This window comes from Pectinophora gossypiella, chromosome 11 (genome assembly GCF_024362695.1).
Source record: "Pectinophora gossypiella chromosome 11, ilPecGoss1.1, whole genome shotgun sequence".
Lineage (NCBI taxonomy): Eukaryota > Metazoa > Arthropoda > Insecta > Lepidoptera > Gelechiidae > Pectinophora > Pectinophora gossypiella.
In genome coordinates, this window is record NC_065414.1 from 9,388,949 (window position 1) to 9,401,922 (window position 12,974).

At 37.1% G+C, this 12,974-nt stretch overlaps 4 protein-coding genes across 7 annotated transcripts in view; 2 read left to right on the top strand and 2 right to left on the bottom strand.

Annotated features, from left to right (window-relative positions):
• Positions 1-2,006, top strand: part of LOC126370925 (tyrosine-protein kinase CSK-like) — a 43,973-nt gene extending 41,967 nt beyond the window's left edge. For all 4 annotated transcript variants that reach the window (XM_050016055.1, XM_050016056.1, XM_050016054.1 and 1 more), the window contains one exon: positions 337-2,006. In XM_050016055.1, the coding sequence (XP_049872012.1) occupies positions 337-339 (3 nt within the window). In that variant the 3' untranslated portion in view covers positions 340-2,006. The remainder of the gene's footprint in view (positions 1-336) is intronic.
• On the bottom strand, positions 1,997-5,046 carry LOC126370929 (uncharacterized). Its single transcript, XM_050016062.1, has 5 exons — positions 4,614-5,046; positions 4,181-4,367; positions 3,625-3,739; positions 3,372-3,506; positions 1,997-3,155 (listed from the first exon to the last, which is right to left on the bottom strand). The coding sequence occupies exons 1-5, from the start codon at positions 4,681-4,683 to the stop codon at positions 2,076-2,078; spliced, it is 1,587 nt and encodes a 528-aa protein (XP_049872019.1). The 5' UTR covers positions 4,684-5,046; the 3' UTR covers positions 1,997-2,075.
• An 88-nt stretch (positions 5,047-5,134) lies between these two features.
• LOC126370924 (DET1 homolog) lies at positions 5,135-8,346 on the bottom strand. Its single transcript, XM_050016053.1, has 5 exons — positions 7,894-8,346; positions 7,689-7,814; positions 7,295-7,521; positions 5,925-6,827; positions 5,135-5,844 (listed from the first exon to the last, which is right to left on the bottom strand). Exons 1-5 carry the CDS (start codon positions 8,212-8,214, stop codon positions 5,610-5,612), a joined length of 1,812 nt encoding a protein of 603 aa, XP_049872010.1. The 5' UTR covers positions 8,215-8,346; the 3' UTR covers positions 5,135-5,609.
• A 359-nt stretch (positions 8,347-8,705) lies between these two features.
• LOC126370931 (cyclin-dependent kinase 7) lies at positions 8,706-12,969 on the top strand. The gene is made up of 7 exons (XM_050016064.1): positions 8,706-8,941; positions 9,106-9,274; positions 9,703-9,837; positions 10,294-10,459; positions 10,915-11,092; positions 11,536-11,708; positions 12,194-12,969. The coding sequence occupies exons 1-7, from the start codon at positions 8,888-8,890 to the stop codon at positions 12,333-12,335; spliced, it is 1,017 nt and encodes a 338-aa protein (XP_049872021.1). The 5' UTR covers positions 8,706-8,887; the 3' UTR covers positions 12,336-12,969.
• The last annotated feature ends 5 nt before the right edge of the window (positions 12,970-12,974 follow it).

Below are 12,974 nucleotides of genomic sequence, written 5' to 3' on the forward strand. Positions count from 1 at the left end.
ATACTATAATATTGAGAACCGCCTCCTTTTTTGAAGTCGGTTAAAAATCGAAACACTTCCGAATTCAATTTGAGTTCGGAACATTTCACTTCTAACCTCTTTAACTTACGCTCAACTGAAAACGAAAAAAAAACAGACTTTCGAATGAACTTCTCGATTGTAGATAAGTACCTCTTCTCCCCTGATTCTATATTAATTTAACACAATGACACACTGACAATATAAAAAATATTGAGTTTATTTGAGAACTTTCATTGTGATCCCACGTCCGTGAACACAGACAAAAGACAGACAGTCCGAAAGACAGTTAAATTAATATATTGTATCTTGTTTCAGTGAGGGTTAAACGTGGGTGTAGCGCGGAGCCACATCAAATAGTTCAGACTGTACATCTTACGTAATAGTGAAGTGCTGTGACGGTTGCGATGTATTCTATAAACTAATTCAAACTTAAATCTAAGTACTAAATTATTTTGATATTTTAAAGACACCCCTCGCTTAAGAAATAACTCTATTTAAATTAAGTAGCGTGTAAAATTGGTGTGTTAGAGGGTACTCGTCTCCGAAGTTAGTTCAATTTGTCCTGTGGGGCCTTTGTGACGATGATGTCGTGAGGCCCCGCGATGTTATCGAGGGCCTAAAGTTATCGAATTATTCTTGCATATTATAAAGATTCCAGCCAATGTGGCCGAGCGGCCGGATGTCGGTACTAACGTACTGTCTAGTCAAAGTTCGTAATATTGTTTGTATATTATTTCCACGTTAATTATAGCTTGAGGTGACTGATAACGTGTACAGGTATACAATGCACTCGACATGTTTAATGGATTTAGTGAAAATATGCAGGTTCTATCTATGTTTTTTTGCTAATTATAAACACTATTAATTAATAAATTGTTAACATTATTCCAAATTATTGAAATCTATGATGAAGTGCACCTGAAAGAGTAATTCATTCCTTTATGATATTAGCATCGAAGTCTGATGTAGTGTAAAATCTTCAGTGCATTTTTAGATAATCTGCTCTAATTAATGTTTATTAAATGTATTGGTTTGCACTTTGTGTTATAGGGTAAGATGTGCTTAGTCGTTAGAAGGAACGAGTTGCATTTGCAAACTTTGAGGTTGTGTGTTATTGTAACTTAAATAATGCCTACGGGCCTCTAGCGATCGCCTTGCGGTACCACGTACATGAAGTAACCCTTGCGGTTAGTCTACAATGCAGTGCACATATAAAAAGCGCAAAATTACAGAAAGGTGACATAAAACTATTGCAATATATACCAGAATGACAAACAAATCCACGAATCTCATGTAGATGGTGTCAAATTTTTAAGCTAGAATCTATATTCCAGTTTGAAAATTGCTGTATAGTTTATTGTGGTAGATTTAATGTTGTCTTATATGCTTGAAATTATACGCCTAAAGTAAATAAAATTTAAACTCGTCTATACTATTTATAATGTACATATTAATGTGGTGAAAGTATTATTTTTGTGTCGTACGGCAAGCATAGAAGGCGACATTATATTTTTAAATTGTCTGATTCAAAGACTAATCTTATGAAGGGGATGTCCGTTCATTTATTCTTATGCAATACTAGTTGTAAGTGTTAAATTGTTTTTTACGATTTATTTATGACCTATTTGAAAATTGGTTAGAAATGTTCTACAGAACCGATTCTAAATGCGAGTCATTAGTTTTCTACCAAAGCATATTTCGAAAGAATATGAACTTTTGTCGTGTTTCCATGTAGTCTTCCTTTAATTTGATTGGCGACTTGATGATTGAGTTTGTTCTCGTAGAGACGAGGTCGCGGCGGCCACCGCCGCCAGCCACGCCTGCGCTTGTAACGATTGATTCAGTGTGTACGTGATTAAACTAGAGAATGAAAATCTCAATTTGTTTTTGTTGTCTGTACTATTATTTTAAATTTATCATTGTAAATACATGTACTGTTAAGGAATAAAATGTATAGTAACAGAATATAAATACTACACACAACAGCCGTGGTTTCATTGCCGTTTCTCTTGATAACGGGACTGGGAACTTGCACTGACAGGCATTAAACATCTTTAATCAACAAAATCACTGTCGTCCGGTATTTTGTAACATGTCAAGTCTGAAGGGAAGATACATTGGAAAGCGCCACCGCTCGCCTGCTCGGAATATGTAGCTGATATCTTGTTGGTAGTAGGTTGACATGTGCACACTTCACTGCTGAAATCTTTAGTTGTACCTTCATAAATATTTAATAGCTGGCATCCTATTGTGCACCTGGGGTCTGTAGGTTTTCGATCAACAGACATTAAACTCTGTATTCCGTCGAACTCTGTTACCGAAGGACAGTTGCAGAGATCTGTATCGCAATCGATATTCATCTTTGCTTGGCTCTGTTTTGTAGTTTTTGCATGCTTTTTGGTCTCCTTTTCCTGTTTTCGTCGGTCTTTTTCAATTTTCTTTCGCTCCGTCTCTAGTAGTTTCTTCAGTTTCTTTTCAGACTTTAATTGTACTTGGTAACGTTCCTTTTGCAAGGCACAAAAGCTGGGTTGCAGTAAGTCGTCTGTGGAACAGCTTCGACTACATTCCGTGGACGTTTCCTTCGAGTCACAGTCAAAGCACGATTCACATAATGAACATGTGAAGGACTCGTCATCGCTCTGGGTGCCCTGCGACATGCACTTCTTCTGTCTCTTCTTGTTTGCTTTCTCTTTTTTAATTCTTTCCTGTTTCCGTTTCTTTTCTTTTTCCTTTTGACGCTTCTGATATATCTTTTCCTGCTTTTTCCACGCCTTTTCTTGCGCCTTTCGCCGTTTTTCCCGGCTCCTTGTGGACGTAGAGCAATCGCTAACTGAAGTAGATGTCGACGAGCATGTAGTGTCACAACGTTTTGCTTTAGAAGATTTCTTTCCCCACCCACAGCTTCTGTCCAGCGACGAGTCACTAGTACTGTATTGACATTGGATGTCTTTGTTTTTCTTTTCGACCTTCTTTAGACATGATTTTTTATTATCATCAATTGACATGTCACTGTCTTTTCCTGCGGTCCGCTTCGAATCTTTATAGCATTCACATACAACATTTTCTTTCGGCTTCTTGCTAGTTTTGCACGATCCAGCACAGTCGGGGCTACAGGGACATTGACTGTCACGTACCTACGATGAAACGTCTTTCTACACAAGTAGAAGGATATGTTACATTTCCGCGGTGTCTCGGGGGCCACAAATGCTGCGAAAATTGAGTTGGCATGAGAAGGGTAATTGGGATGTTCGAAAAAATATCGTCAATTTGAAATTTACAATTCTAGATAATATGTTTTAATTGAATACGGGTTCCATATCCTTCTATTGTTGCATATCGCGGGTACATACCACTTCACATTTACAGGAGCAATCCGGCGTCGTTACTTGAACGCCGGCGCAAGATTGGGCTATTATGTTACGTTGACACATGCGCGGGAAGAAATATTGAAGGTCCGTCGTTGAAGTCCGGCCATCGTTGTGAAACTGGAAAAAAGATATGAAGTACATAAAATATATCGACAAGTAAATCCATAGGGATATAGACGTATTATTGTACGTTGATGTGCTTTATGAAGCATTTGTATAGTAAGCATAATGATACCTTTAGCTCGTATCCTCGTGAAGGTGGCAGAGCCATGTGGCTGTTGCAACCGAAATTGATCCTTGGCACGCCACATGGTAAGCTCGGTTGCTGGCAGTACAATGGACACTGCGGCCTATTAAATAGATTGCATTATTGTAAAATATCGATTTATAATATGCAACTAAAGGGCCGAGTTGATCTGTACGGATTGTCTGACGAATTAGTTTGGGCTTTTTCGGATTTATTTAAAACCAAAACAAGTCACAAGTTTTACTATATGGGACTCACGCTAAGTTAGTGGTTTACGCTACATAGATATAGTCACTACTCACAACTACATGACATGCGTAATGGGCCATCTATATACCATACAACTATACTACAGGAACGTAGAGTCGAGAACGTAGGACGTAGAATCGACTATTGTAAACCTACCAACACGGCAAGTTCTTTGGTATATAAGTTATGAACAAGCCTGGTTCACCTCTATCTCATTTTGCCACTAGGTAGTGTCTGCCAAAATATTGCCGACCACTTCTTCAACCACTGTCCTAAATTGATTACATATACTCACGAACTAGACACACTTCTGATATACCAAGCTCCAGCCGTGGGGTTCCAGAAACTATTAGGATTGGCAGTGTACGGTGTCCAGCGCGAAGTAGGCGTGAAGAAGTGCTGCACGTTTCCGTCAGGGAGCACTATAGTCGTCACTTCGCCCTCCCCTACCACGTCCGGATATGAATTGCACGGTTGATATCCTGTAGACCAAGCTTAGTATTATATATTTATTTTTGTTTTTAACACTTAACATCGAAAAAATTGCATGGACCATGACGAGAACCCGGTGGTGTCTTATGGTGGATTACGGGTGTTTTTTGTGTATCTTGGCATATACTTAGAGGTTGATAGGATATATCAATTGGGTTTTAATACTCCAGTTACCCACTGACTACTTGAACAACCTCTGTTAACTTGACATATCAAAAATATAAATGTAAACATACCTGGGTTATAAGGAAAAAACTGGGGACAGTTTGGAGGGCTGGTGGCGATAAAAGGCTGGTTGCACTGCATGATCGGTGTCTCTGGTAGCGTCACATATTACCTACGAGCGGCGGTGGCCGACATTTTCATTATGGTAGGTGGTTGGGTTTGGATGGTAACGGTTATTATACGGGAAACTCTGAAGTGCCCATTGTTCGTCAGTTTGATAGGATGATGATCTTGGATCTGTCCAAAATCTGTCACTTGCTTTCTAAAATCGATCAACCTTTATGATTTGACATTGATTTCTTTTCTTAGTTCTATTTGGCCAAGGAGGTTCTGATTAACAGAAGTACATTTTCAATATCTTCTACTTCTTGTTAGGTACCCATAGGCGTGCCACGTATAATATTATGTTACTATTACGTGTATAATATATAATTATTACCTAGATACGAAAAATGCTGCTTCAGTTTCAGACGAATCGTCGTCTATGCCTCACGAATTATCAAGCGCAGAGACTTTGAAATAAAATAACGTGTCGATTATTAATTGTTATTCCACCATAAAGAGTAACAATTAGTCATTCATTAATTACAAAAGTATAACAGGCTTAATAGAAATTAATAATATTAAATTAACACTACACAGTAGTGTTATTGTACATAAAGTTAACATTTATAATTTATTTCATTAAACTATTTAGATCTCTTATAGTATACAATCCCGCGTTAACCTTTTCAAAAATACAACTCAACGTCTTTTCTCCTCAAATACGTCGATTTAAGGCCATCATTTCACAATTACGCATTTAATTTTGCCGTCAATTACTTTTCAATTTTCAAGCAACTAAATTGCATTGTAAACTTTGTATCCTAATGACAAGTACTTACTGGGAGAGCTCGCGCACATTTATTAAGCAAGTATTAGCGTTCAAGCTTCGTAATGTTCAATTTAGTCATTGCTTGATCAAATGCTCCCAGTGAATACTCATCTTGTAAATTATACGTTATTATCTATGGCACCCGAGCGTGGTTAGGGTTGTCACTGCACGGGCAGTAGCTGAGCACAGCATTCCTTATGTGGAAGTTGACAATATACTCAGAGTTAGTTCTCTGAACACTGATGGCAAACGGATCCGTCGGATGGAAGGTAAACGCGACCAAACGCCGGGCAGTAGCTGGTACCGACTGCCCCAGGACACCAGCGTAGATTTTAAATTTCAATAGGCCTGAGTCTCTTGCATAGAATCTGAAAGAAAAATAGTATTTATATTACAGACTCACTGAGAAAGGGTATAGTATTGCTCTATCATAACCTAAAATACATACCTTATGGGATACTCTCCATAAGCTTTAGGCCTTTCCATAACAGATACCCATTTGTCATCATAACTGAATAGACCCAAGTCTAAATATGGTGAGCCACTATATGACTGTGCGCTGATTGGCAGCTGCGCAAGTATACGTTTCGTTGCCTCCGTGCGACCGCCGTAGATAGCGCGCACTATAGTTTGCTTGAACCTCTGCTGTGTCAGTCTTGCATATAAGTTGTTAGAAGGTGAACAAGTAAACTGAGAATCAGCGCATAATCGAGCATTCCTAAAGCAATCACAATAGTTTTCAAACAACTCCAGCAAACTGTCCGAAGTATTCTCGTAAACTTCCAAAATCTTGCTTTCACTAATGTTGTATATCACAAAGAAGGATGACTGACTGTTGGGCTCCTGCACTCTCAATGTAACAACTTCTTCGCTCGCGTACTTAATGAACAAATGATCTTCATCTAATAGCTGCATTTTCCACATTCGTAAACTCTTGAACATGTCAAAGTATTTGTAAAACTTTCTAAGTTCTAATGGATCTCCTGATTCGTCACTAATTGCTTTTGCCCTTTTGAAAAGAAATACTAATAGTCTGTGCTTCAAGCTATTAATTGTCTCTTCATGAAATGGTCTTTCATTTACTAGTGGAGCAAACACTGAGTTGACTATAAAGGGGTCATCATCATAGCAAAACCTGCCAATTTTCCTTATTTCAATCAACATTCCTTCTACAATTTGGAACAAGTGTATAGTTTGATGTTGTACTGATAGAACAGCTAATACTTCTTTATACAAGTAAATTCCTTGGTTGTGTGAGAGGTAGATTTTGTCAATTCTAAAATGTTTAGTATCACATAGCTTACCATGGTGCAGGTCAACTAAATGGAGGGAGTAATCTTCCAAAGCAGATCTGAAAAATAATTGAATTGAATTAATAAATTACCAAATTCTTCAGATAACATAGAAATGACTAGTACTGACATTTTTTAATTACTAATTATGTTGAATACCACAAAATAGATAATTAAGCAATTAATAAGAGCTTAGATAAGAAGACAAACTTCACAATAACTCCACCCACAACAACAACTTTTTTTAGATCAGACAGGCAGTTGCTTCTGTAAAAAATCAGACCTGTCAAATCTTCAGGTTAGGTAACTGGACCCTGTGACAAACGGGACAATGCTAGGGAGACGATGATGATGAGATAAGAAGGCAAACCTAAACAAAACTGTACATATTAGGTAGATAACTAATGGTACATAATTATGATTAACAATAAAAAAAAAGAAATAAAAAAATAAATAAATTGTACATGTGTTATGTCTGTTAGTTCTGTGCAATAAAGTATATTTGATTTGATTAACAACCAATTACCTAATGGTGGGTGTGACTGCCTCATTATTACTGTGTATATGATAGAAGTGTGGTCGCAGGTCATCAGGGATGTGAGCAGCAGAGCCCACTATCACATATCTTCCATCTTCAGTGAACAAGCTACATTCTCTGTTCAGTTGTTGGTCCATGAACGGGTTAACAGATGGCTGAGCATTACGCTCTGACCGTAGATCTCTTTGCTGACAGACATTGACTGTATATTTTGGCTGTGGAGAATAATATTTTTTTATTAAAATGCAATAAAGTAACAAAGATAATATCAAAACATGAACAAAGAGATACACTTTATTCACGTACCATAATCCATATACCATTTTTTTATATAAATTAGGAAAACTAGCAATGGCTATTTCCCAATGAGTGTTACAATTACCTTGAAAAATCTGTAAAATATGTGTGTCCTAATTCTGTGGTGAGCATCTGCATCAGCATTCAGCAGATCTGATGGATATCCTGCGACCAGGTCACCGGCAGCCGCCGCTCCTCTGTACTCGTAGATCTGTTGGCAAAATTTGTATTAACATCTGCACTTATTTTAGAAATACCATCTCTTAGAAAGTTTTTTTGAGAATCCTTACCTCTAACGAAGTTTGGTCTGCAGAAAAGGCTATAAAATGTTTTCCGTCTGGACTGAATTTTCTCAAAAAACAAGGGGGTTTCTCAACATTCACTATAGTCAAGTTCGGAAATACATTTTGATAAAACTCTCTAACAACGTGAAAATGAGATCCAGGCTTTTTGGAGCCATAAATTTCTCGGTCCATAAGCCTCATGACAATGTTCTGTGGTTTTATCTTCCTCGGAACAATTCTTTCTGTACAGATAAAGTCTTTTTCATTGAGGACACCAGGAGGAATGTCTTCATAGAACACATTTCGGGGATGACTAGTAGAAGCCATGTTTTTAAAAAAACAATGACTATATCTTTGATGTGATATGTTGTTTCTTACTCAATTTTAGCACTTAAATAATAGAAGAAAAGATAAAACACATAACAAAACATTTCGTCGGCACTTTGCAACAACTTGTCAATCTGACATATTCTTACACGTTCGTAAACTACGAAAACATTGCATTTATTTATTTTCTTTATTTATGTAACTCTACTATGCATACGACATGCGTGATATTTTTTATTTATTTACCATACAATTTATATTCAAAGTATTCAAATAATTATATAATTAATATTTATCAGGCATAATGTAGCAGATGATCGTAACAAATCTTCAACACAAAAGGTCTTTGGTAACAAATCTTACAAAATGGGATTAAAAAAAAAAGATGAATATTGAATCGTTCAACAAAAATGTTATATTACTGTAGACAAGCCTCTAAGGTCCTAAACTCTTTGCCAGCCTAATAATTTAAGGCGAATAAAAAATAACATCAACTGTCAAAAAAAAAAATGACAACATTTTGAAACTAGGATTTCGTTTTGTGGTGTGTGTGGTTTGAAAATTATAATAGCTGTGTAATTATTAATTAGTGTACAAAAGCTGTAAATAATGACAAGAACATAATAGTTAAGTAGTTGAAGGAGAAAAGTAGTAGTAGAAAAATAAATTCACGATGGAAGAGTCAGTTCTACGATACGAAAAAATTGACTTTCTTGGAGAAGGGCAGGTAACATTTTCAATTATATTGAATATTTTGTAGTTTACATGACTTAATTCTTTTTCCCTTGCAACATATATTTACAAATCTTTAAAGTGTTGTCGTGTCGGTAATTTTTGTTTGTCAATACTTCAATGAAACGTTTCGTAAATACATTCACGTGGTTGTTTTAGTTCGCCACAGTATACAAGGCGCGGGATGTAAAAACGGATAAAATAGTGGCCGTGAAAAAGATCAAGATTGGGTCTCGTAGTGAGGCGGCGGATGGAATCAACCGCACCGCTCTCAGGGAGATCAAACTGCTGCAAGAAGTCCAGCATATCAACCTCATTGGGTTACTAGGTTTGTAACATTGATCTAACCTTACATTACTTTTTACAATTTTCTTTCCCTACTACTGTGTCGCCCTAGCACCTTTATCCAATTTATTATATTAACAACACCCCCTACAAAACAAAGCTTTTTTCGCCAATATATTTAATATTGGAAAGTTGGATACTATAATATACAAAAACTAACATCATACTTATTGTATTGTTCTATATTATTTGTTATTTTGTTATTATTAGTATTTATTTTATACAAAATGTTGCACCATCCTGCACCAAATGTTTTGTATATCGTGTGCAATAAAGTATATTTGTATTGTATTTATTATATTTTGACTCTAATTATTGTGCAATAAGATAACCTACAATAATTAATTACCCTGTAATATTCAGTTTTGAATATTTTAAAGTAAGAATCTACATAATACATTTTTGTTTCAGATGTCTTTGGGCAGAAATCAAATGTTTCTTTAGTATTTGACTTCATGGACACAGATTTAGAAATAATTGTTAAGGACAACACCATAGTACTTACTCCTGCCAATGTTAAGGCTTACATGATAATGACTCTCAGAGGTAAGCATTATGCACAGTAGAGTTACACATACCGTCAAGAGCATTAATATGTATACACTTTGGTACCATGTCACATTAACTTTCTTGACAAATTGAACTGTCCCACTAAATGTCAAATATGTTAGTGCGACAGAGTCCTAAAGTGGTTACATTATATTGCTCATGACTGTACATAAAATTACTCCTAATTTGCATTGGCTTAGGCAGAGACCACATAATTCTTCTTCACAGTAAAGTTCCATTTTTATCTCACAGTAATAAGCATAACAACATAAGTTCACAACTATATCTCAATGGAGTTGTACCTATCACATTGGTCTAACAGAAAGCTTGGTGAAGCGTGGTTACATAGTGTATTTTGTGATGGAAGTATTACAAATATAAACATATAATTTTACTGTTCCTTTAGCCTGTGTCTCCGAAGTGTTATGTGCTTATGTGTTTTATTTATTTCAGGCTTAGAATACTTACATCAAAACTGGATCCTGCACAGAGATCTGAAGCCCAACAACTTGCTGATTAACAGGGATGGAATCCTCAAGATTGGGGACTTTGGTCTAGCAAAGGCATTTGGTTCTCCAACTAGAATAAATACTCATCAAGTAGTGACTAGATGGTACAGGTGAGTTCATTAGCAGATCATTTGAATATTTTTATTTGAGCATGTTGTATCTTATATACCCTGTACTTTTGCTGAGCCAAGAAGTTTATTTGAACCAGCAATTAATCTGCCTTGAAAATCAAATTGTTGATGTGCCTGTATATAGTGAAAACCCTGTGACTTTTTCAAAAATAACTTTATGAAGTTGTTTTCTTCAATAAAACTTCCATTTTTTTTCAAATAATTTAAATCTGAGTAAAAATTGAGACCACAATTTTTTACTTGGTTTGAAATTAGCTTGTCAATTGCGAGGTGTTGTTGCAAAAAAAATCACATCCAAATGGGATTTTTCAAAACGGCGCTTACGTGGTTTTCGCTATAAGGCGACCATATAAAATATCCCCCACGAACATTATAACCCAGCAGTATAACCTAATAAAATAAATGCAATAAATAACCATATTATCCACACATAGATCTCCAGAACTCCTATTCGGGGCTCGTCAGTACGGCACGGGCGTGGATATGTGGGCCGTGGGCTGCATCCTCGCAGAGCTGTTACTCAGGGTACCCTTCCTGCCGGGTGAGTCCGACCTGGACCAGCTGTCACGCATCTTCCAGGTCTTCGGCACGCCCGGCGAGGAGGAGTGGCCGGTAAGCACTTTTCCAGCCAGATAACGTGGTTTACGCGCGTTCAGTTTGTCCATCACCTCAGCCGTCTATAATTTTACATAGCATGTTACTGTCTATAATATAAAACCGAAAGGTCTGACTGAGTCACTCATAACGAAATCTCAGAAACTACAATCACAAGTGCTAGGAAAATTTTGCATGGGGAGAACCCCTACTTTAGGTCGTAAGTGCTCACTAAATAGTGTACTTTTTACTAAACATACAGTAAGATATACTAATCCAATGAGTCTTGTTACTTGAATAAATAAATTATTATTATTAAGACGAGATTTTGCGATATTAAACCCTTAAGAAGGTTAAATAGGGTGTAAAAGTTTGTACGAAACTCCTACGAAAGTTTTAATAGTATGATTTCATGCGAAAGAAGTTGTGGGTAACAGTTAGTTCATTATAATGTCCCCCAGGGCATGAAGAGCCTGACAGACTACGTGCAGTTCAAGCAGTTCCCGCCGCAGCCGCTGCGGCACATCTTCAGCGCGGCTTCCGACGACCTCATCCAGGTGCTGGAGAGCCTGTTGGCGCTCTACCCGCCCAGCCGGTGCGACTGCACGCAGGCGCTGCAAATGCCTTATTTTAGGTGAGGGTCACTGACATACTATAAACAAATAGACTCACATTCGCTAAGGAGATTTTCTAAATAAGCGTCCGAACCATGTACAATACAAGTTCGTTCCCTCAAATTAAGATGTTATAAAAAATGCAATATCGGTTATACAGTGTCGTTACACGCCATCGCTTGTACAAGATGTGCCGCGACACTTTTTACACAGATTGCTTGTCTATTTGTTATACGAGTCTACTAGTAAGGGATTGTTAAAACAAGTGTCTTTCAGCATGAAAAAAAGAACTATGTCCCCGGTGGGGTCTGCAGTTGTTCTTCGCAAGTACGTACGCGCAAACTGTCTATCTCAATCTCACGCACGGGATAAGGCGGTACACAGTAAAAACTAGCTTTTTATATGGATTTGTATGGACTTCGCGCTGTGACGCAGACTAGAATAAGGGAATAAGGAAGCATCATACTATAAGTCCGGAATGTTGAAATAATATGTTTATTTCCAGCAACAAGCCAGCGCCAACTGTAGGCAACAAGTTACCGATGCCCTCCAATATCAGCAAGATTGAGGTGGAGAAGCCCTCACTCAAGAGGAAGCTGCTCGACAACATCGACGGAGGCTCGCTCGCCAAGCGGCTGCAGTTCTGACCCACACCCACACTGACTTCCAACACACAACTCGACAAAAAGAGAACGACGTAGCTCTGTGTATTATCAGAAATGTACGGACCAGTCGCCGACTAATCGTTCGTTCGTTTTCGATTCGCGTGCATTTTATTTGATTGTCGCTTTTCTTAGTCATTTGCAACATCAACATAAGATTGATAACAGTGTCGCTAATGTGTTTCTCTTTTTTGTCGACTTGTTCTTTAGTAAAATGACAGACGTGCAATTAACTATAGTATATGGATGTTCGACGGTAAGTTTTCTGTACTTTTTTACTTGATATCGATCGCAAATGATACTTTTAGGGTGTCACACTATAGCATAATATTTCCACTCTTCATAGTCACGAACAATCAATGTTTCCCTTTAGAAAAAATATAAATAACTGATTTTAATGTTTCACAAACTTGTAATAGAAAAGCAGGACTTTCTCAATTAGATATAATAAATGGATGATATTGTATTATAGCTGGCTTTATGTATGTATGTGCATTGACGTGAAATCAAGTGTAGTGTTTGTTGTAAAGACGTAAGTGGTTGTGATGGTTGGGAAGAGAAAAGATAAATGAAAATACGATTTATAATAAAAGTAAATATATTCTCTCATCATATATTATGTTT